Source organism: Grus americana, chromosome 1 (genome assembly GCF_028858705.1).
Source record: "Grus americana isolate bGruAme1 chromosome 1, bGruAme1.mat, whole genome shotgun sequence".
Lineage (NCBI taxonomy): Eukaryota > Metazoa > Chordata > Aves > Gruiformes > Gruidae > Grus > Grus americana.
This window is the reverse complement of record NC_072852.1, coordinates 80,910,458-80,933,334: the sequence shown is the minus strand read 5'-3', so window position 1 is coordinate 80,933,334 and position 22,877 is coordinate 80,910,458. Positions and strand designations below refer to the sequence as shown.

Sequence of the window (22,877 nt, the reverse complement as noted above, 5' to 3'; positions counted from 1 at the left end):
GGATGAGTGGGGCATATTCCGCTCACTCAGCCTGCAGGTCACCAGTGTTGGTGAACCTGCACCACAGTCTCTACCTCTGAAAGGGACAGGTATCTCTCAGAAGACAGAAATGCCTGTCCTCAAAGACTCGGGTCATTCATCAAAATCGGCATGAAACTCAATGGCCTCTCCTCTACCAGAGAGTCTCGCTGTCTATTTCTGAGCCTTTCTCTGAAATCATCTGCTTGCAGTAGGACGTATACGACTGTGGTGGGTTGACCCTGGCTGGGGGCCAGGTGCCCACCAGAGCCGCTCTATCACTCCCCTCCTTCACTAGGCAGGGGAGAAGAGGTATAACAAAAAGCTTGTGGGTCGAGAGAAGGACAGGCAGACATCACTCACTAACTACCGTCACGAGCAAAACAGACTGAACTGAGAGAGGAAATTCATCTCATTTATTACTAAGCAAAACAGAGTAGAGCAATGAGAAATCAAACCAAATCTTAAAACACCTCCCCCCACCCCTCCCATCTTCCCGGGCTCAACTTCACTCCCGGCTCCAACCTCCGCCCCCCCACCCCCCCAGCGGCACAGGGAGACGGGGAATGGGGGTTACGGTCAGTTCATCACACGGTGTTTCTGCCGCTTCTTTGTCCTCAGGGGGAGGGCTCCTCTCATCGTACCCCTGCTCCAGCATGGAGTCCCTCTCACGGGAGACAGTCCTTCACAAACTTCTCCAACGTCAGTCTCTCCCACGGGGTGCAGACCTTCAGGAGCAGACTGCTCCGGCGTGGGGTCCCCACGGGGTCACAAGTCCTGCCAGCAAACCTGCTCTGGTGTGGGCTCCTCTCTCCACGGGTCCACAGGTCCTGCCAGGAGCTTGCTCCAGCGTGGGCTTCCCACGGGCCACAGCCTCCTTCAGCTGCCTCCACCTGCTCCGGCGTGGGGTCCTCCACGGGCTGCAGGTGGAATCTCTACACCCCCTCATCCTCCCTCCATGGGCTGCAGGGGGACAGCCTGCTTCACCATGGTCTTCACCATGGGCTGCAGGGGGATCTCTGCTCCGGCGCCTGGAGCTCCTCCTCCCCCTCCTTCTGCGCTGACCTGGGTGTCTGCAGAGTTTCTTGCATCTTCTCACTCCTCTCTCTGGCTGCAAAAGCTCTCTCTAACTGGTTTTTCCCTTCTTAACTATGTTATCACAGAGGCGCTGATTGGCTTGGCCTTGGCCAGGGGCGGGTCCATCTTGGAGCCGGCTGGCATTAGCTCTGTCAGACACAGGGGAAGCTTCCAGCAGCTTCTCACAGAAGCCACCCCTGCAGCCCCCCCCCACTACCAAAACCTTGCCATGCAAACCCAACACAACGACTTACAAGTACTTCTCATTGCTAAGGAAGGTGTTTCACACATACTTGTTAAAGATAACCTCTCTTCTCTTCTCTTCTCTTCTCTTCTCTTCTCTTCTCTTCTCTTCTCTTCTTTTCTTCTCTCTCCATGCAGCCTGAGCAAAAGAGGTGGCCATGTTTGCCCACAGCATGGATAACAGCAGCGGTCCTTTTCTTCTCCCAACTTTACTGCTCCTGCTGCAGAACAAGAGCGACCCCAAAACCTCCAACCCTCCAGCTGGCTACGAGATGACAGAGTCAGCCATAGGGCCCAGCTCAAGCAGGAACCACACTGTCTTGCAGTATGACCTGAGGCCGGGGGAAATTGCAGTAGCCAGCATGGTTTTGGGAGCGTTGTGGCTGGTTTCCATCTTTGGAAACTCCCTCGTTTGCTTAGTGATCCGCAGGAGCAGGAGGACACAATCCACCACCAACTATTTTGTCGTCTCCATGGCTTGCGCAGACCTTCTCAGCAGCGTCGCAAGCGTGCCCTTCGTGCTGCTCCACTTTACCTATGGCAGGTGGCCGCTGGGGAACATGATGTGCAAGCTGGTAAGGTACATACAGTACCTCACCCCTGGCGTCCAGATGTACGTGCTCCTCTCCATATGCGTGGATCGGTTCTACGCTATCGTCTACCCCCTGAGCTTCAAAGTGTCCCGAGAGAAAGCCAAGAAAATGATTCTGGCCTCTTGGCTCTTTGAGGCTGCATTGGCATCACCGGCTTTCTTTTTCTATGGCTCCGACAGCGACGACCACTGCAACTTCTTTCTCCCCACTTCTTGGGAAGGAGCTGCCTACAGTATCATCCACCTCTTGGTGGTCTTGCTGATCCCATCCATCGCCATTATGCTCTTCTACCAGAGGGTCATCAAGCACATTTGGAGATTTGGCACCGATGGCATGACTGTCAGGAGGACAATGAATATTGTCCCAAGAACCAAGGTGAAAACCATCAAGATGTTCCTGATGTTAAACTCGGTGTTTCTCCTGTCCTGGCTCCCTTTTTACGTGGTCCAGCTGTGGCACCCGCAGGAAACAGACTACAGAACAAGCTCCTTGGTTTTCCTGGCCATCACTTGGATCTCGTTCAGTTCTTCAGCCTCAAAGCCAACCATCTACTCCATCTACAATGCCAACTTCAGAAGAGGGATGAAAGAGACTTTTTGCATGTCCGCCATGAAATGCTACAGAAGCAATGCGTACACCATCACCACCAGTTCCAGGATAGCCAAGAAAAATCACGTTGGGATCGCGGAAGTTCCAGCTCCGGCCAAAACGGTCACCAAAGACTCCGTCTATGAGGCTTTTAACAGAGAAGCAAAGGAAAAAAAGCTTGCATGGCCTATTCAGTCCAATCCCCCAAATACATTTGTCTAGTCGGATTCATTGCTTTGAAAATTTCCTACGTTCCCGCACAAGAAGGAGCTTTCTCTCGGTGTTGAACCAATGTATAGTTACAGGTTTTTAATGCAACTTTTAGGGAAGAAAAACAGATGTTTTATTTTATTAAATGCGTTGGTTTTGATGTGTCCAGTCCTTTTCCTTTCGGTTACGTTCCACTCTGTGGAACCACTCTGCCTGAATCACGAGCGTAACTTTGTTCCAAAACAGAAAAGCCCTTACACTATGAGTACGTAGGGAAAAAGGGAAAGGGCAACCACTGCTGTTTACAATGACCGCACCTTGGCCAGCATGCATAAGTGTCTAAATCCACCCAAAGCCATCTAGACTTCCTTTCGTTACAGCCCTGTGAATACTGTTGCCCTGGGGTTTTCCTGCTCGCTCAGACCCCAGGGGGAAGATGTCCGTACGTGGGCAATGCAGGCATAACTCTGAGCCCACGGACATGAGCGGTACAATTCCCACTGCCCCGGGGGGTCAGCATCAGGCCAGCGCTGAACGCCTGTGCATCTCGGGCGCTGTGCCTCTCCAGAGGTCTCGTGGCCCAAACTGCCTGAGAAAAGTCCTCCCCTTGGTCTTGCCCTCCGGGACTTATGGCGAGCTGCTTCTACAGCCAGCCTGGTGCACCCACCCAGACGCCAGGGGTGGTGGGCACTGCCTGGGAGAAGCCTTGCTGATCAAAAGGGCTCACGGCTCTACCAGGCACACCGGGACTCCTCTCCTGTCCGATTTAGTGTATCCCCTGGCCTGAGTCCCTCTTCCTGAGGTACGGCTCTGGCAGCGGCAGCAAATCGTGGTGGGTTTTCCCAAAGAGGAGCACCAAAAGGAGCTCTGCAGGATGCCTAGCAGCATCCTCCTCGGGCGCATGTGTGCATGGGTCCCTAACAGGCATCCATCCCAGAGCAGACAAGCTGGCAGGGAGCTGCGGCTGCAGGTGGAGCCGCCTCCTGCTGCTCTTTCTCCGCCAGCACACTGAGAAAACAACCCAAGGGGACCAAGCAGAGCTTCGCTCCTGGTGGGAAGGGGAACGGCACCGGCTGTGCCGGCCGGGGAACGGTGGGGAGAGGCAGGGGCTCCTCTGCACCCTGCTGCGCCCCACGGCGGTGGTGTCTGCTCCTCTCGTGAGGATGGAGTACCACCACCGGTAGGACCCAGAAGCTGTGCTTCAGTGCTAGCTCAGAAACAGAGAGGTCGCTCCAACATCCAGGCTAGGTGGAAACTACCATCCAAAAGGCAGACGGGTCGTTGATTGTCTTAGCATTGGGGGGGGGGGGGGTGTAGTAAGCAAGGAGAGTCCACCTTGGGCGACTGCTCTGTGCTGCTTCAGAGAGGTAAACACCGAGGGCTCCCAACTTCAACCACTCCCCGTCTGACAGCGAGCCGTTTGGCAGCTCACAGAGCCGTAACGTCCTCTAAAGTCAGTTCTAGCCTCCTTTTTTGCCTTGTGCTCCCCACTGTGGCGACGTTCACTAGCCAGACTCAGAGCTGTGGAGGCTCTGTGTTTTTTTCAGTGCCCAGGCAAGGCAATGTCTGTACAGGGGACAGAAAGGGGGAGGGAGGACTGCAAGGGTCTGGCGAGCAAAGAAGGGGACCTCCTTGACGGCACCAGGAGAAAGGGGAGACAGTAAGCTGGGCCATTGGTGTTTACAAAGAACAGGGCTTGGACTCATCTGGCAATGCCCGCACCCCTGCAAACCCACAGCTCGTGTCTCCGAATGGTTTGGCTTACAAGGGACCTTAAAGATCGTGTCCACAGGGGACTGATGAGCTCAGAAATTTGGCACATCCCAAGGCCACGACAAGGTGACTGGGTCCCTTCCCAGAGCTGAGCAAGGGCTTCCCCGTGACACAGCTGTGCCAGAGGCTCCGTGTTGTGTGTTGGTGTCAGTTGCTCAGGGCAACCCTTCAGTTGCCCCGTGGGTCACCCACAGACCTGCACAGCCCTCGGGTCGCTGCAGGACGGGCTCTGCTGGGAGCTGGGAAGGGTCAGACTTGCTGCTTGGGAGGTCCCTGACCAAGGTAAGGACGTCGACCCTCTCCCAGGGTTTTCTCCCGGGCGCACAGAGATCCTCCTCAACAGCTGACGCCAGTCGCACCTAGTGACAGTTCAGCCGACACGGCCCGGGGCTCCGCTGCTGGGAATCCCCCCGCATCTCAGCTGCGTGAGGCCATTGACCTCTTCCTCCAGAGTTTTCCTTCTAAATCAAAACTCTGCCATGCAGAAAAAAAAATCTTCTGCAGGTTTTGTGGGGAGGGGGTCGTGCCACCTTGTTCTCAGGGTGACAGAGGGAAACGCTGCCCTTGACGGGGAAGGGAACTAAGGAGGCAAGGGCATGCGGGGACAGCCTTGGCGTTCAGGAGAGACTCTTAAAGGCATACGATGGCCAGCTCTCGGTGAACACTTCCTCACTGTGGAAGGCGTGAGGAGGATTCACGGTGAGCAGCGCCCACCCAGCCTGGAGTCAGTCCTCTCACTGTGCTGCCTTGTCTTCAAAAATTCCAGACCTGGCTGGTCTTCCAAAATTACACCCAGAACAAAAAGATTCAGGGATATTAGGGACAGTAACACCAAGGTTACTAAGGACTGCACGGGAGCAGGCTGGGGCTGCTAGCATCCTTCCTGAGGCAGATGTTATGAGCGTGGAAGATATTACCCCCCATTCCACCTCTCGGTGAAGGAAACACCTCCTCTGTCGGTCTACAGGATGGGTTTATGTAACGTCGAGTGAGAAGTGGGTCTGGGTTTTTGCAGCTTCCACAGACATTGGGAAGCACGGCTCATTTCTGGGATGAGTGGGGCATATTCCGCTCACTCAGCCTGCAGGTCACCAGTGTTGGTGAACCTGCACCACAGTCTCTACCTCTGAAAGGGACAGGTATCTCTCAGAAGACAGAAATGCCTGTCCTCAAAGACTCGGGTCATTCATCAAAATCGGCATGAAACTCAATGGCCTCTCCTCTACCAGAGAGTCTCGCTGTCTATTTCTGAGCCTTTCTCTGAAATCATCTGCTTGCAGTAGGACGTATACGACTGTGGTGGGTTGACCCTGGCTGGGGGCCAGGTGCCCACCAGAGCCGCTCTATCACTCCCCTCCTTCACTAGGCAGGGGAGAAGAGGTATAACAAAAAGCTTGTGGGTCGAGAGAAGGACAGGCAGACATCACTCACTAACTACCGTCACGAGCAAAACAGACTGAACTGAGAGAGGAAATTCATCTCATTTATTACTAAGCAAAACAGAGTAGAGCAATGAGAAATCAAACCAAATCTTAAAACACCTCCCCCCACCCCTCCCATCTTCCCGGGCTCAACTTCACTCCCGGCTCCAACCTCCGCCCCCCCACCCCCCCAGCGGCACAGGGAGACGGGGAATGGGGGTTACGGTCAGTTCATCACACGGTGTTTCTGCCGCTTCTTTGTCCTCAGGGGGAGGGCTCCTCTCATCGTACCCCTGCTCCAGCATGGAGTCCCTCTCACGGGAGACAGTCCTTCACAAACTTCTCCAACGTCAGTCTCTCCCACGGGGTGCAGACCTTCAGGAGCAGACTGCTCCGGCGTGGGGTCCCCACGGGGTCACAAGTCCTGCCAGCAAACCTGCTCTGGTGTGGGCTCCTCTCTCCACGGGTCCACAGGTCCTGCCAGGAGCTTGCTCCAGCGTGGGCTTCCCACGGGCCACAGCCTCCTTCAGCTGCCTCCACCTGCTCCGGCGTGGGGTCCTCCACGGGCTGCAGGTGGAATCTCTACACCCCCTCATCCTCCCTCCATGGGCTGCAGGGGGACAGCCTGCTTCACCATGGTCTTCACCATGGGCTGCAGGGGGATCTCTGCTCCGGCGCCTGGAGCTCCTCCTCCCCCTCCTTCTGCGCTGACCTGGGTGTCTGCAGAGTTTCTTACATCTTCTCACTCCTCTCTCTGGCTGCAAAAGCTCTCTCTAGCTGGTTTTTCCCTTCTTAACTATGTTATCACAGAGGCGCTGATTGGCTTGGCCTTGGCCAGGGGCGGGTCCATCTTGGAGCCGGCTGGCATTAGCTCTGTCAGACACAGGGGGAGCTTCCAGCAGCTTCTCACAGAAGCCACCCCTGCAGCCCCCCCCCACTACCAAAACCTTGCCATGCAAACCCAACACAACGACTTACAAGTACTTCTCATTGCTAAGGAAGGTGTTTCACACATACTTGTTAAAGATAACCTCTCTTCTCTTCTCTTCTCTTCTCTTCTTTTCTCCTCTCTCCATGCAGCCTGAGCAAAAGAGGTGGCCATGTTTGCCCACAGCATGGATAACAGCAGCGGTCCTTTTCTTCTCCCAACTTTACTGCTCCTGCTGCAGAACAAGAGCGACCCCGAAACCTCCAACCCTCCAGCTGGCTACGAGATGACAGAGTCAGCCATAGGGCCCAGCTCAAGCAGGAACCACACTGTCTTGCAGTATGACCTGAGGCCGGGGGAAATTGCAGTAGCCAGCATGGTTTTGGGAGCGTTGTGGCTGGTTTCCATCTTTGGAAACTCCCTCGTTTGCTTAGTGATCCGCAGGAGCAGGAGGACACAATCCACCACCAACTATTTTGTCGTCTCCATGGCTTGCGCAGACCTTCTCAGCAGCGTCGCAAGCGTGCCCTTCGTGCTGCTCCACTTTACCTATGGCAGGTGGCCGCTGGGGAACGTGATGTGCAAGCTGGTAAGGTACATACAGTACCTCACCCCTGGCGTCCAGATATACGTGCTCCTCTCCATATGCGTGGATCGGTTCTACGCTATCGTCTACCCCCTGAGCTTCAAAGTGTCCCGAGAGAAAGCCAAGAAAATGATTCTGGCCTCTTGGCTCTTTGAGGCTGCATTGGCATCACCGGCTTTCTTTTTCTATGGCTCCGACAGCGACGACCACTGCAACTTCTTTCTCCCCACTTCTTGGGAAGGAGCTGCCTACAGTATCATCCACCTCTTGGTGGTCTTGCTGATCCCATCCATCGCCATTATGCTCTTCTACCAGAGGGTCATCAAGCACATTTGGAGATTTGGCACCGATGGCATGACTGTCAGGAGGACGATGAATATTGTCCCAAGAACCAAGGTGAACACCATCAAGATGTTCCTGATGTTAAACTCGGTGTTTCTCCTGTCCTGGCTCCCTTTTTACGTGGTCCAGCTGTGGCACCCGCAGGAAACAGACTACAGAACAAGCTCCTTGGTTTTCCTGGCCATCACCTGGATCTCGTTCAGTTCTTCAGCCTCAAAGCCAACCATCTACTCCATCTACAATGCCAACTTCAGAAGAGGGGTGGAAGAGATTTGTTGCATGTCCGCCATGAAATGCTACAGAAACAACGCGTACACCATCACCACCAGTTCCAGGATAGCCAAGAAAAATCATGTTGGGATCGCGGAAGTTCCAGCTCCGGCCAAAACGGTCACCAAAGACTCCGTCTATGAGGCTTTTAACAGAGAAGCAAAGGAAAAAAAGCTTGCGTGGCCTATTCAGTCCAATCCCCCAAATGCACCTGTCTAGTTGGATTCATTGCTTTGAAAATTTCCTACGTTCCCCCACAAGAAGGAGCTTTCTCTCGGTGTTGAACCAATGTATAGTTACAGGGTTTTAATGCAACTTTTAGGGAAGAAAAACAGATGTTTTATTTTATTAAATGCGTTGGTTTTGATGTGTCCAGTCCTTTTCCTTTCGGTTACGTTCCACTCTGTGGAACCACTCTGCCTGAATCACGAGCGTAACTTTGTTCCAAAACAGAAAAGCCCTTACACTATGAGTACGTAGGGAAAAAGGGAAAGGGCAACCACTGCTGTTTACAATGACCGCACGTTGGCCAGCATGCATAAGTGTCTAAATCCACCCAAAGCCATCTAGACTTCCTTTCGTTACAGCCCTGTGAATACTGTTGCCCTGGGGTTTTCCTGCTCGCTCAGACCCCAGGGGGAAGATGTCCGTACGTGGGCAATGCAGGCATAACTCTGAGCCCACGGACATGAGCGGTACAATTCCCACTGCCCCGGGGGGTCAGCATCAGGCCAGCGCTGAACGCCTGTGCATCTCGGGCGCTGTGCCTCTCCAGAGGTCTCGTGGCCCAAACTGCCTGAGAAAAGTCCTCCCCTTGGTCTTGCCCTCCGGGACTTATGGCGAGCTGCTTCTACAGCCAGCCTGGTGCACCCACCCAGACGCCAGGGGTGGTGGGCACCGCCTGGGAGAAGCCTTGCTGATCAAAAGGGCTCACGGCTCTACCAGGCACACCGGGACTCCTCTCCTGTCCGATTTAGTGTATCCCCTGGCCTGAGTCCCTCTTCCTGACGTACGGCTCTGGCAGCGGCAGCAAATCGTGGTGGGTTTTCCCAAAGAGGAGCACGAAAAGGAGCTCTGCAGGATGCCTAGCAGCATCCTCCTCGGGCGCATGTGTGCATGGGTCCCTAACAGGCATCCATCCCAGAGCAGACAAGCTGGCAGGGAGCTGCGGCTGCAGGTGGAGCCGCCTCCTGCTGCTCTTTCTCCGCCAGCACACTGAGAAAACAACCCAAGGGGACCAAGCAGAGCTTCGCTCCTGGTGGGAATGGGAACGGCACCGGCTGTGCCGGCCGGGGAACGGCGGGGAGAGGCAGGGGCTCCTCTGCACCCCGCTGCGCCCCACGGCGGTGGTGTCTGCTCCTCTCGTGAGGATGGAGTACCACCACCGGTAGGACCCAGAAGCTGTGCTTCAGTGCTAGCTCAGAAACAGAGAGGTCGCTCCAGCATCCAGGCTAGGTGGAAACTACCATCCAAAAGGCAGACGGGTCGTTGATTGTCTTAGCATTGGGGGGGGGGGGGGTGTAGTAAGCAAGGAGAGTCCACCTTGGACGACTGCTCTGTGCTGCTTCAGAGAGGTAAACACCGAGGGCTCCCAACTTCAAGCACTCCCCGTCTGACAGCGAGCCGTTTGGCAGCTCACAGAGCCGTAACGTCCTCTAAAGTCAGTTCTAGCCTCCTTTTTTGCCTTGTGCTCCCCACTGTGGCGACGTTCACTAGCCAGACTCAGAGCTGTGGAGGCTCTGTGTTTTTTTCAGTGCCCAGGCAAGGCAATGTCTGTACAGGGGACAGAAAGGGGGAGGGAGGACTGCAAGGGTCTGGCGAGCAAAGAAGGGGACCTCCTTGACGGCACCAGGAGAAAGGGGAGACAGTAAGCTGGGCCATTGGTGTTTACAAAGAACAGGGCTTGGACTCATCTGGCAATGCCCGGACCCCTGCAAACCCACAGCTCGTGTCTCCGAATGGTTTGGCTTACAAGGGACCTTAAAGATCGTGTCCACAGGGGACTGATGAGCTCAGAAATTTGGCACATCCCAAGGCCACGACAAGGTGACTGGGTCCCTTCCCAGAGCTGAGCAAGGGCTTCCCCGTGACACAGCTGTGCCAGAGGCTCCGTGTTGTGTGTTGGTGTCAGTTGCTCAGGGCAACCCTTCAGTTGCCCCGTGGGTCACCCACAGACCTGCACAGCCCTCGGGTCGCTGCAGGACGGGCTCTGCTGGGAGCTGGGAAGGGTCAGACTTGCTGCTTGGGAGGTCCCTGACCAAGGTAAGGACGTCGACCCTCTCCCAGGGTTTTCTCCCGGGCGCACAGAGATCCTCCTCAACAGCTGACGCCAGTCGCACCTAGTGACAGTTCAGCCGACACGGCCCGGGGCTCCGCTGCTGGGAATCCCCCCGCATCTCAGCTGCGTGAGGCCATTGACCTCTTCCTCCAGAGTTTTCCTTCTAAATCAAAACTCTGCCATGCAGAAAAAAAAATCTTCTGCAGGTTTTGTGGGGAGGGGGTCGTGCCACCTTGTTCTCAGGGTGACAGAGGGAAACGCTGCCCTTGACGGGGAAGGGAACTAAGGAGGCAAGGGCATGCGGGGACAGCCTTGGCGTTCAGGAGAGACTCTTAAAGGCATACGATGGCCAGCTCTCGGTGAACACTTCCTCACTGTGGAAGGCGTGAGGAGGATTCACGGTGAGCAGCGCCCACCCAGCCTGGAGTCAGTCCTCTCGCTGTGCTGCCTTGTCTTCAAAAATTCCAGACCTGGCTGGTCTTCCAAAATTACACCCAGAACAAAAAGATTCAGGGATATTAGGGACAGTAACACCAAGGTTACTAAGGACTGCACGGGAGCAGGCTGGGGCTGCTAGCATCCTTCCTGAGGCAGATGTTATGAGCGTGGAAGATATTACCCCCCATTCCACCTCTCGGTGAAGGAAACACCTCCTCTGTCGGTCTACAGGATGGGTTTATGTAACGTCGAGTGAGAAGTGGGTCTGGGTTTTTGCAGCTTCCACAGACATTGGGAAGCACGGCTCATTTCTGGGATGAGTGGGGCATATTCCGCTCACTCAGCCTGCAGGTCACCAGTGTTGGTGAACCTGCACCACAGTCTCTACCTCTGAAAGGGACAGGTATCTCTCAGAAGACAGAAATGCCTGTCCTCAAAGACTCGGGTCATTCATCAAAATCGGCATGAAACTCAATGGCCTCTCCTCTACCAGAGAGTCTCGCTGTCTATTTCTGAGCCTTTCTCTGAAATCATCTGCTTGCAGTAGGACGTATACGACTGTGGTGGGTTGACCCTGGCTGGGGGCCAGGTGCCCACCAGAGCCGCTCTATCACTCCCCTCCTTCACTAGGCAGGGGAGAAGAGGTATAACAAAAAGCTTGTGGGTCGAGAGAAGGACAGGCAGACATCACTCACTAACTACCGTCACGAGCAAAACAGACTGAACTGAGAGAGGAAATTCATCTCATTTATTACTAAGCAAAACAGAGTAGAGCAATGAGAAATCAAACCAAATCTTAAAACACCTCCCCCCACCCCTCCCATCTTCCCGGGCTCAACTTCACTCCCGGCTCCAACCTCCGCCCCCCCCCCCCCCCAGCGGCACAGGGAGACGGGGAATGGGGGTTACGGTCAGTTCATCACACGGTGTTTCTGCCGCTTCTTTGTCCTCAGGGGGAGGGCTCCTCTCATCGTACCCCTGCTCCAGCATGGAGTCCCTCTCACGGGAGACAGTCCTTCACAAACTTCTCCAACGTCAGTCTCTCCCACGGGGTGCAGACCTTCAGGAGCAGACTGCTCCGGCGTGGGGTCCCCACGGGGTCACAAGTCCTGCCAGCAAACCTGCTCTGGTGTGGGCTCCTCTCTCCACGGGTCCACAGGTCCTGCCAGGAGCTTGCTCCAGCGTGGGCTTCCCACGGGCCACAGCCTCCTTCAGCTGCCTCCACCTGCTCCGGCGTGGGGTCCTCCACGGGCTGCAGGTGGAATCTCTACACCCCCTCATCCTCCCTCCATGGGCTGCAGGGGGACAGCCTGCTTCACCATGGTCTTCACCATGGGCTGCAGGGGGATCTCTGCTCCGGCGCCTGGAGCACCTCCTCCCCCTCCTTCTGCGCTGACCTGGGTGTCTGCAGAGTTTCTTGCATCTTCTCACTCCTCTCTCTGGCTGCAAAAGCTCTCTCTAGCTGGTTTTTCCCTTCTTAACTATGTTATCACAGAGGCGCTGATTGGCTTGGCCTTGGCCAGGGGCGGGTCCATCTTGGAGCCGGCTGGCATTAGCTCTGTCAGACACAGGGGAAGCTTCCAGCAGCTTCTCACAGAAGCCACCCCTGCAGCCCCCCCCCACTACCAAAACCTTGCCACGCAAATCCAACACAACGACTTACAAGTACTTCTCATTGCTAAGGAAGGTGTTTCACACATACTTGTTAAAGATAACCTCTCTTCTCTTCTCTTCTCTTCTTTTCTCCTCTCTCCATGCAGCCTGAGCAAAAGAGGTGGCCATGTTTGCCCACAGCATGGATAACAGCAGCGGTCCTTTTCTTCTCCCAACTTTATTGCTCCTGCTGCAGAACAAGAGCGACCCCGAAACCTCCAACCCTCCAGCTGGCTACGAGATGACAGAGTCAGCCATAGGGCCCAGCTCAAGCAGGAACCACACTGTCTTGCAGTATGACCTGAGGCCGGGGGAAATTGCAGTAGCCAGCATGGTTTTGGGAGCGTTGTGGCTGGTTTCCATCTTTGGAAACTCCCTCGTTTGCTTAGTGATCCGCAGGAGCAGGAGGATACAATCCACCACCAACTATTTTGTTGTCTCCGTGGCTTGCGCAGACCTTCTCAGCAGCGTCGCAAGCGTGCCCTTCGTGCTGCTCCAGTTTACCTATGGCAGGTGGCCGCTGGGGAACGTGATGTGCAAGCTGGTAAGGTACATACAGTACCTCACCCCTGGAGTCCAGATGTACGTGCTCCTCTCCATATGCGTGGATCGGTTCTACGCTATCGTCTACCCCCTGAGCTTCAAAGTGTCCCGAGAGAAAGCCAAGAAAATGATTCTGGCCTCTTGGCTCTTTGAGGCTGCATTGGCATCACCGGCTTTCTTTTTCTATGGCTCCGACAGCGACGACCACTGCAACTTCTTTCTCCCCACTTCTTGGGAAGGAGCTGCCTACAGTATCATCCACCTCTTGGTGGTCTTGCTGATCCCATCCATCGCCATTATGCTCTTCTACCAGAAGGTCATCAAGCACATTTGGAGATTTGGCACCGATGGCATGACTGTCAGGAGGACGATGAATATTGTCCCAAGAACCAAGGTGAACACCATCAAGATGTTCCTGATGTTAAACTCGGTGTTTCTCCTGTCCTGGCTCCCTTTTTACGTGGTCCAGCTGTGGCACCCGCAGGAAACAGACTACAGAACAAGCTCCTTGGTTTTCCTGGCCATCACCTGGATCTCGTTCAGTTCTTCAGCCTCAAAGCCAACCATCTACTCCATCTACAATGCCAACTTCAGAAGAGGGGTGGAAGAGATTTGTTGCATGTCCGCCATGAAATGCTACAGAAGCAATGCGTACACCATCACCACCAGTTCCAGGATAGCCAAGAAAAATCACGTTGGGATCGCGGAAGTTCCAGCTCCGGCCAAAACGGTCACCAAAGACTCCGTCTATGAGGCTTTTAAGAGAGAAGCAAAGGAAACAAACCTTGCCGGGCCTGTTGAATCCAATCCCCCAAATGCACCTGTCTAGTTGGCTTCATTGCTTTGAAAATTTCCTATGTTCCCCCACAAGAAGGAGCTTTCTCTCGGTGTTGAACCAATGTATAGTTACAGGTTTTTAATGCAACTTTTAGGGAAGAAAAACAGATGTTTTATTTTATTAAATGCGTTGGTTTTGATGTGTCCAGTCCTTTTCCTTTCGGTTACGTTCCACTCTGTGGAACCACTCTGCCTGAATCACGAGCGTAACTTTGTTCCAAAACAGAAAAGCCCTTACACTATGAGTACGTAGGGAAAAAGGGAAAGGGCAACCACTGCTGTTTATAATGACTGCACATTGGCCAGCATGCATAAATGTATCAATCCACCCAAAGTCATCTAGACTTTCTGAAAGCGACAGCCTCCACCCCCCCAACTCCCCCCCCCCCAGTTATTAGTGTGCTTAATATCAACCAAACAGAGTCTTTGTTTGAAATTTTGATTTATTTTCTTAATTCCAATGTTATTGCCCAGAAGGACAGTAGCACACCCTCAGAAAACACAGATAACTATTTATCCACAAGATGTGGTCAGCACTAGTGTCTGGTTGGTGAATTCCCCTCACTCTGTTGGATCAACATGCTCCCGCGAGCTGGAGCCATGGAAGGCCCAGCCCAGGCTGCTGCACCCCTCGCCTGGGATGATTTCCATTTTCAAGAGGACAGTCCTGCAGCATTGAGACCAGCAGTCCGTCCATCCCTGTATCCTGTTATTGACCCTAGCCATCAGCAGGTGGTTGAGGATAGAGCATAGGAAGCAGGGAAGCTACAGAGAGGTCTCCTGACACCTCCTTCCAGCCTCTGGCAGTGGCTGCTAATCAATACCTTTCATGGGGCAGCTGCCAAAAAGTGGTGCCATTCAGTAAATCCAGAGCAGGTCACAAATGGACCTAGTCCCAAATTCCGAAAGATGGGACAAGCAGCTCCACCCTGCTCGCCCAGGCCCCATCTGAGCAGATTTCAGGAGAGTTTTGCCTGAGAATCAAGGATTTGACCTCTTTTCAGTTGAGAATCTCAAGCACTTTCTTCCTATTCTCTATTTTCTTCTCAGCTACCTCTGACAAAGTCAGTATATGGTGAATAGTTGATCCCTACCCATTCTCTCTGTGACAGTCTTGGGCTTGTAAACCTCTATCGTGTATTCTCTCAGATATTTCTTCTCCATACTGAATAGTATCATCCTACTCAGTCATTTCTTGCACAGAACCGGCTCCACACCAGGCTCTCCTTGGAGCACCCTAATGTAGCAGCCAGGACATGGCCAAGCATCCTCAAGTCCAGACTACCAGTAGGCATTTCACACTCAAGTCATCCTAAAAGTGTTGTGGACAGTTTGATCCCAGGCATTAAACTACGCAATAGAAGACAGTGTGTAGGTTCAGCTGTTCCTCCACGTACTCCTATTTCAAAATCTCAAGATCCCCACAGTATATTTGAAAGAGACATCCTCAGCCACAACCTCCTCAGAGAAAGATTGTCTTTTTCTTCTGCTTTCAGAGCAAATGTAGCACAGCCGGGTTGCTGTTTGTGCCGGGGGCCTGAAAGTGCTGCAAGAATGAAAGTTAATAGAACAAGAGCAGCAAGTACTACAAGGTGTGTTAAAGATGCTCGAGTATCTCCCTTTCCCGTCAGCAGGGAGCAGAAGCACACACGTGGTGGAGCCCCAAGCTGACATCCTCTGAAGAGAGTCTCATGCTGGCAATGTGGGTGGGGAAACTCCTTTGTTGAGAAATATTCCTGCATGTAGGGTAGAAAACTTCCTTCCTCCTCCTCCTCTGCCACATGAAGCATGGTTATAAGAACCATTACTGACTGCAGGAACACTTCCAGTATGTATTTCACAAATTCAGAAATCCCCATTAAATAAGGATCTGATATTTCTCATTAAAGCCATTAGCAAGAATTCCCATTAATTGGGAGAAAAGAGGATCTTGAAAATGAGACAAGACCAGTATTTTCTGTGTGGGTCATGTTCACAGTAAGTTGTTTCTCCCTGAAATATCACTGTATTCTTAGTTTTTCTTTGCCACTTAAATAGTTCTGACACAGTAAAATCAGATGTAGGGTAAGCACGCCAGGTCAGCTTTGCAACATTATTTTTAATGTTGGGTTGTGAGACTGAAACCCAACAGTTGTTCTTGTGGATAGTAGTTTTATTAAAGAAACAGGACTGAACAGAATGAGCCCTGAGGTTGCAGATGACAACAGGCTCACGGTTACTCACCCCCTGCTAGGTCTGAGTCCAGAGGGACCTGGGACACTTGTTCCTTCAAGTCTATGTGAATGGGAGTGCCTGAGGCACCTCGTTATCTGGGCATCACGGACAGGCCAGGCCACAACAGTCACTGTCCTGTTGAGGTGTATCCAGAGAGGCTGGAAGTGGTGAGTCCTCGTACTGTCAGACCCCATAGGTGTTCCAGTGGATGTTGCCTGTGCGCTTCCAGCCTGCAGGTGAGGACCAGGTCTTAGACCATTATGGATCCCAAAAGAAAATACTGCTGCCTTCAGACTTGCTCCATTGCTGAAAAGGAAGGGAGGGAGAGAGGCAATCCACGTTGCAGACCCATGGTCTGCCAGATGTTATTTCACATAGAAAGCCCAAAGAACACACCAGCAGGTGTGAAACCACAGACATCTGTGCAACTTTCCCTCTTGTGAACTCAACCGCGTTTCCCCACCTCCCAGAAGCTGTAAAACTACACAAGCTGGCCAGGAAAAGTCGGGGACTGCCATGACACAACAGGTAGGGACACGACATCCATGGGTTGAAACAGTTGGCAGTTCTGCCCTGAAATCACAGGCCCAACCGGCCCTGCGACCGTCAGTGAAGTCTGGAGGTTGGCTTTCTTAAACCACCTTTCCCTATCCGTAGAAATCCAGTCACAGTTGTATGAGAGTAAGCGTGACTCTGCTTGTATAACTTCTTTTAGCCAAAATTATACATTCTCACCAACACAGCTGCGTTTGAACTTGGAGGAATTTGCCTGTGCAGCTGACCATTTATGCAGTTATACTGATAAACCTTCTTGATTTTTGTTTCCATACCATGCAGCTTTCAGCACAGTTAAAAAAATTATCCAGAGCAATCAAACAAGACCCACTGCTTAAATTGCTAGCTAGCCAACAGATCCCTCGATCTGAAAAGCCAGCCTTCACCACGCTGCACGAGCAAAAGGAGCAGTGATATTGCCTGTACATCGGGTACCCATGCTCACTCCTACCTCCTTCCCTTCTCTTTTCCCCTAGTCCTGCAAATCCTTTCTTGCCCTTATCCCATCGTCCATGGCTGCTGACCAGGCTCATGCCTTGGTGAACATCATGCTTCTGGGAGAGTTGCCCAAGGAAAGGCTGCCCGAGCCACCCTGGCAGCTCCTGCCCTTCAGATGACACCCAGCCACTGGCAGTTTGGTGCTGCCACCATAAGAGCATGCTACAGCAGTGCTGAAGATGGAAAATATTTGACAGCTTGAAGGTTGAAATGGAAGCTACTCCATGCCTAGGGTTGACTTCGGAAACTTGTAATGAAATGGATGGAGACTGACAAGTGCTGACCTGGCGCCAGAGCAAGGAGAAATCTTTTCCACTCCTTCATCATTTTAGGATAGGTGATAGATGAGTTTGATAGCACCAAATGCCAGACGCCTCCTGGTCTGCCAAGGCCCCAGAGGTGCCGGAGGCTCAGGAGGAAGATCATGGATTATCTAAGCAAGAAAAGGAAAACGCTGCAGGATTTGCCTGATCAATATAAACAAATCTCCCTGCACTCCCTCACAGCTCCTCATTGCTAACAGTTTGTGATACATCTAATGCAACAATAAAGTTAATGAGGGATGAGGGAAATTTAGGACTAAGCCAAGCAAAGCTATTGAGATAAAGGCACCTTGAAGAAACACACTTAAATGTGGGAATAGTCAGCGACTGCCCCTGGAGCTTCACAGAGCTCTCAAGACACCCCTGTACCCCAGAAAGGCTGGTTAGGTGTCCGGGATGCTGACCATTGCTCCTGCGTGGGTATGCGTGTGTGCTCATGAGCATGCGCATAGCAAGGAAGAAACCAGTGTGCAGATGTGGGTTGAAGCTGGCCGGAGTTATTAGGTCAGGTTTGGCACTGAGCAAACAAACCCTCCCCGTTCACAAACAAATCTCAACCCCATCTGAAAAGGAGCAGTTCTGGGAGAGAGGACTCCTGGATCTCTAGCCCATCTGCCCCTTAGTCTTAAATGTTTTCTGTGTAAGAACATGACACAGTGCCAGCCATTAAACATTTTTTTTTTATTAAGTGGACATTTGTTAAGTGGAAATTCATCATTGCTGTTTAATTTTGGTATTAAGTGGCTTGCACTTGGGAATTACTATTACAAATTGTCAAATTAAGTTCCCCCCTTTTTATTTCAGCGGAAAGCTGGATTTTTGGTTAAACATATTTTAAAAATTTCCAGGTGAGGTGTGGGGGTAGTAAGAAGCAGAGACACGCTGCTTGAACCTATTTTTCAGCCAGCCTCCTGGAAGTGATAGCGAGGTGGCTATCACCCATAATTGGACTTAAGAGTTTCCATATGCCCAGCTAAGAATCCCCTGAGTTTTCCCAGTCTCCTCAGCTCAACCAGTTTGACTTCAGGATTAACTGATATTGATTTAGGAGTTGGTTTTCCAAGGTATGAATGCACGCCATCAATTTTAGCTGAAATTCTGAGTGATCAGCCTTTCTCAATATCAGATCCTTCCTGTTGAAAAGAACAAAAAGCAGATTTGAAGTTTATTAGAGCCAGATCCATATGCTCAAAGAAAGGGTTATTAGCCCCCTAAGTGATTCTGTAAGTTAATAGGTCTTTATTAGTTGGCTGTTTTCAAGCTAGCAAGTTGTGGTGGGTTGACGCTGGCTGGGGGCCAGGTGCCCACCAGAGCCGCTCTATCACTCCCCTCCTTCACTAGGCAGGGGAGAAGAGGTATAACAAAAAGCTTGTGGGTCGAGAGAAGGACAGGCAGACATCACTCACTAACTACCGTCACGAGCAAAACAGACTGAACTGAGAGAGGAAATTCATCTCATTTATTACTAAGCAAAACAGAGTAGAGCAATGAGAAATCAAACCAAATCTTAAAACACCTCCCCCCACCCCTCCCATCTTCCTGGGCTCAACTTCACTCCCGGCTTCAACCTCCGCCCCCCTCAGCGGTACAGGGGGACGGGGAATGGGGGTTACGGTCAGTTCATCACACGGTGTTTCTGCCGCTTCTTTGTCCTCAGGGGGAGGGCTCCTCTCATCGTTCCCCTGCTCCAACATGGAGTCCCTCTCACGGGAGACAGTCCTTCACAAACTTCTCCAACGTCAGTCTCTCCCACGGGGTGCAGACCTTCAGGAGCAGACTGCTCCGGCGTGGGGTCCCCACGGGGTCACAAGTCCTGCCAGCAAACCTGCTCTGGTGTGGGCTCCTCTCTCCACGGGTCCACAGGTCCTGCCAGGAGCTTGCTCCAGCGTGGGCTTCCCACGGGCCACAGCCTCCTTCAGCTGCCTCCACCTGCTCCGGCGTGGGGTCCTCCACGGGCTGCAGGTGGAATCTCTACACCCCCTCATCCTCCCTCCATGGGCTGCAGGGGGACAGCCTGCTTCACCATGGTCTTCACCATGGGCTGCAGGGGGATCTCTGCTCCGGCGCCTGGATTCCCTTCTTAACTATGTTATCACAGAGGCGCTGATTGGCTTGGCCTTGGCCAGGGGCAGGTCCATCTTGGAGCCGGCTGGCATTAGCTCTGTCAGACACAGGGGAAGCTTCCAGCAGCTTCTCACAGAAGCCACCCCTACAGCCCCCCCCCCCCCCCCCCCCCGCTACCAAAACCAAACCCAAGACACAAGTGTTGTGGAATAGGCCATTATAAAATACATAAGCTTTATTTGAATTGGGTTCTAGTAAAACATAGCACGCCTACTGGAAGATTGTTACATAAATGTTACCTTCTGGTGAGCAGTCTTAACTAAAACACAGATTTATTTTACACTACTGCTCACACACACAAAGTCTTCTTTCAGTTTTCTCATGAAACTGGTCCCTGGATAAAATTCAGAAGTGGCATAGACAGCAGGAATTCCTTTGTGTTCAGCATCTCAACCATTTTAGACCAGCTCTTGATTTGGTCCTACGTTTGCAGGGGAATAGAAAAAATAAAAAAAGATTACCTCACCAAATAAGTTAATTTGTCCTTGTCTCATGCCTGGCCAGACACTAGCTTTTTCACTGCATGTACAGGTAAGAGCGAGAGATGCTTTTGTTTCTGTGGTTTGGGGAGGAGGGACTGATCAAGGACTTACTTTTTTTGTTTGTTTTTTTGAGACAACATAGAATTACACAGCAGATAACACATACGAAGGGGTGTAGTTTCCCATCTTATTTCCAAAGGCACTACAGCGCTTCTCCTCAGCCCTGGAGATTTACCGCCTCCACTGCAATATCTACTCTGCAGAGTCCCTCTCCGTATTGATCCAAACACAGGAAGGAAAATTATTAAGTGATATCCAGACTTAGCAAGATTTCAGTTTATTTACCAGTTACGTGTAAATGCAGCAGGAGTAGCCCAGAGTTTCTCATTAACTCACAGCACTGCCAGGAGCTGATCTGCTGTCAGGCTTTCTGCAGACTCTGAAACAGCTCTTGCCATGTTATTGACTTGGTCTTCCTTATTAATCCAGGGCATCTTTCTCAGAATGAAGTCTTGAGGTTGTATATTTTTTTCCTCAAGAAGAGGGATGTTGGGGATGTGGCCCTTGGCCCTCATACAAGGAGTCGCGCTGCCAGCACCAGTCCGTGGCAGAAAGCACTGAGTTTAATCACGCATAATCTTAGGACACTAGCAGAAGGCAGCCACCACTTCAGTACAGGCCGGACATACTAAGAGCTATTCCAAAATACTTCAATGGAGGGTGATACAGCAAAATGTGGCTCTCCACAAACTGCTCTTGAACCTACAACAGCACCTCTGTAAGTCCCACCAGAGAGCTCCACTCCTGGGTGTGATGACAGACATGCTGCCTTTCCATCACCACTCTGCACCGCTGTTCATCGCCCCCCACACAGGGGCTGCCATCCAGAAATCTTAACGCTACTACTGGCCAGCTTCTGACAGCCAAACAATGTTTTTGATGGCCAAGTTCCTAGTCCTGTCTTCAAAGACAGTTTCCCACTTGTTGATCACGTCAACTGTCATAAGAAATTCCTGTCATTTGGAGTTTTATCTTCAGTTATCTCTTTATTAAAAAAATCTATTCATGGCAGTAAGCACTTTTGAATATATCTGAGTATTATATTTCAGGTATTTGATGTCATCATGGAAGTCTGGCTTGTGAAAGGATACAGGGGGAATGTCTTTAATCAAAAATGACCCTTTCAGTGGTTTACCAAAACTCTCCACAGATGTAGCGCAGTTCCCAGAGTGTAAGGGATGTACTTATTGCAGTGGCTTTTGTAGTATGAGCAGAGTGTGCACGGGACATACGATATGACTAACCTTGCTCACACTGCACATATGCAGAAGAAAATTCAGTGCAACCTCATCGTTAGCATGCAGAGAGCTTCCTGGGAGGTGGTACCTCTCTTTAGTCTTCCCAGCTTAACTCGTGCTTGGTGAAGGGAGATACAATGATCTGTACAGAGAAAAACTCCCTGCAGAGCCCAACTATCTACCTGCCACACTGATCGAGAAATGAAAGCATCCCTCACCCTTTACAGAGCGCTCACTGTAACTCATTCCTTACATTTAATATTTTTCCCTGTGATTTCCTCATAATTGCAAGACCAGTAGCATTCTCACCTTAGTTCTCAGGATTACCTTCTTCTAAATTTCCCTAAAAACACATTTGATTTCTCTAAGGCTTTTAAATTCAAGCAGGGACACCATATATAAAGATACAAACAAGGACAACAAACACACAAACTAAATCATTTTAACATAACAACCCTTTGGCTTAAAAGAAACACAGAGCATAACTTAGATTAGGGCATCCTATTCACAAATCTCTCACATGAGGCACCTGTAAAACACCTGCATGGCACCAAACCTTCTGCTGTACACTTGCAGCAGGAGAGTTAACATAAAGAGGTTACAGTCCTCATTTAATTTATGTACAATCTTCAGCCAGTAAAAATGTGGCCTTTAACACTGACAGCACATGAGAAAGTTTTCCAAACATTATAGGGGCACAGGCTGTGTAAGAAATGAGTGGCGATGCTCGTTTCCAAGCCAAAGATATGAAAATTGAGTATTAGGGTTTCAAGCTCACCTGACTTGACTTTTACCATTCAAATATTCAGTTTTAATTAATACTACTTTCAGAAAACCACTTTCTCAGTTTAGGTATTTTACAGAGTATCTCAGAAGTACTGGTTGAAAAAATCATCTATTTTTCATTTGTTGAGAAATTTATCACATACCATAAACGTATACAACACCTTGAAGTAAAAGGTTTTTCATCCACTAATATAACACAGCTGTAAATTTTGAAATCCCTGTATAAGTGAGCTGTTGATTTCAGCTTTACAGAGCAATCTCCAGGCTCTTCAACCACTCCGGTTACACAGAAGTCTTATCTCTTAGATGGACTCTGGCCAAAATTGATCCAAAATGTAGAACTGTGAACCACAAATCTGTCAGACTTTTGGGCACACACAAGCTCATTTTGGCACTTGTTTATCACCAGCCTGGTTTGCTGGGGAACCGGGGCTTATGCAATTGTGGTTGCAGTCAGTCTGCATCAGCAACTTAGGAGTCCCTTCACCAACTCTAACTCAACATGAAAGGGCAGTTGTGAAGCTAATAAGAGTTTGGGGGACTAACAAATCTTGGGCTGATCGGACTAACCTATCCACCCACAGAGATTTCCATCACCCTTGTTGTACTCTGAGAGCAGCGCACCAGCCAGCAGGCGCGTGCCCTTGCTCACCAGTCAATTTGCAAGCAAGAGTGAAGGTCAGCCACAGCCTGGCTGTCTCCTGCTCATCAGCAGGGCGCGGGGAGTCAAAAGCGGGGGCAGCTGCGGTTACTGAATGAAGGAAAGGGAAAAGTAAGACAAAGAGCACAAATGCAAAGG

At 51.4% G+C, this 22,877-nt stretch overlaps 3 protein-coding genes across 3 annotated transcripts; all 3 read left to right on the top strand.

The window, feature by feature from the left end:
• Window positions 1–1,496: 1,496 nt before the first annotated feature.
• LOC129196203 (probable G-protein coupled receptor 19) lies at window positions 1,497–2,741 on the top strand. The gene has a single exon (XM_054803278.1). It carries the CDS (start codon window positions 1,497–1,499, stop codon window positions 2,739–2,741), a length of 1,245 nt encoding a protein of 414 aa, XP_054659253.1.
• Window positions 2,742–7,020: 4,279 nt separating this feature from the next.
• LOC129195928 (probable G-protein coupled receptor 19) lies at window positions 7,021–8,268 on the top strand. Its single transcript, XM_054802613.1, has one exon. The coding sequence runs from the start codon at window positions 7,024–7,026 to the stop codon at window positions 8,266–8,268; it is 1,245 nt and encodes a 414-aa protein (XP_054658588.1). The 5' UTR covers window positions 7,021–7,023.
• Window positions 8,269–12,545: 4,277 nt separating this feature from the next.
• On the top strand, window positions 12,546–13,938 carry LOC129195502 (probable G-protein coupled receptor 19). The gene has a single exon (XM_054801633.1). It carries the CDS (start codon window positions 12,546–12,548, stop codon window positions 13,788–13,790), a length of 1,245 nt encoding a protein of 414 aa, XP_054657608.1. The 3' UTR covers window positions 13,791–13,938.
• Window positions 13,939–22,877: the final 8,939 nt, after the last annotated feature.

What these genes read in the sequence shown, in the direction of transcription:
- LOC129196203 (XM_054803278.1), top strand. Translation starts at nt 1,497, where the DNA reads ATGTTTGCCCACAGCATGGATAACAGCAGCGGTCCTTTTCTTCTCCCA.
- LOC129195928 (XM_054802613.1), top strand. Translation starts at nt 7,024, where the DNA reads ATGTTTGCCCACAGCATGGATAACAGCAGCGGTCCTTTTCTTCTCCCA.
- LOC129195502 (XM_054801633.1), top strand. Translation starts at nt 12,546, where the DNA reads ATGTTTGCCCACAGCATGGATAACAGCAGCGGTCCTTTTCTTCTCCCA.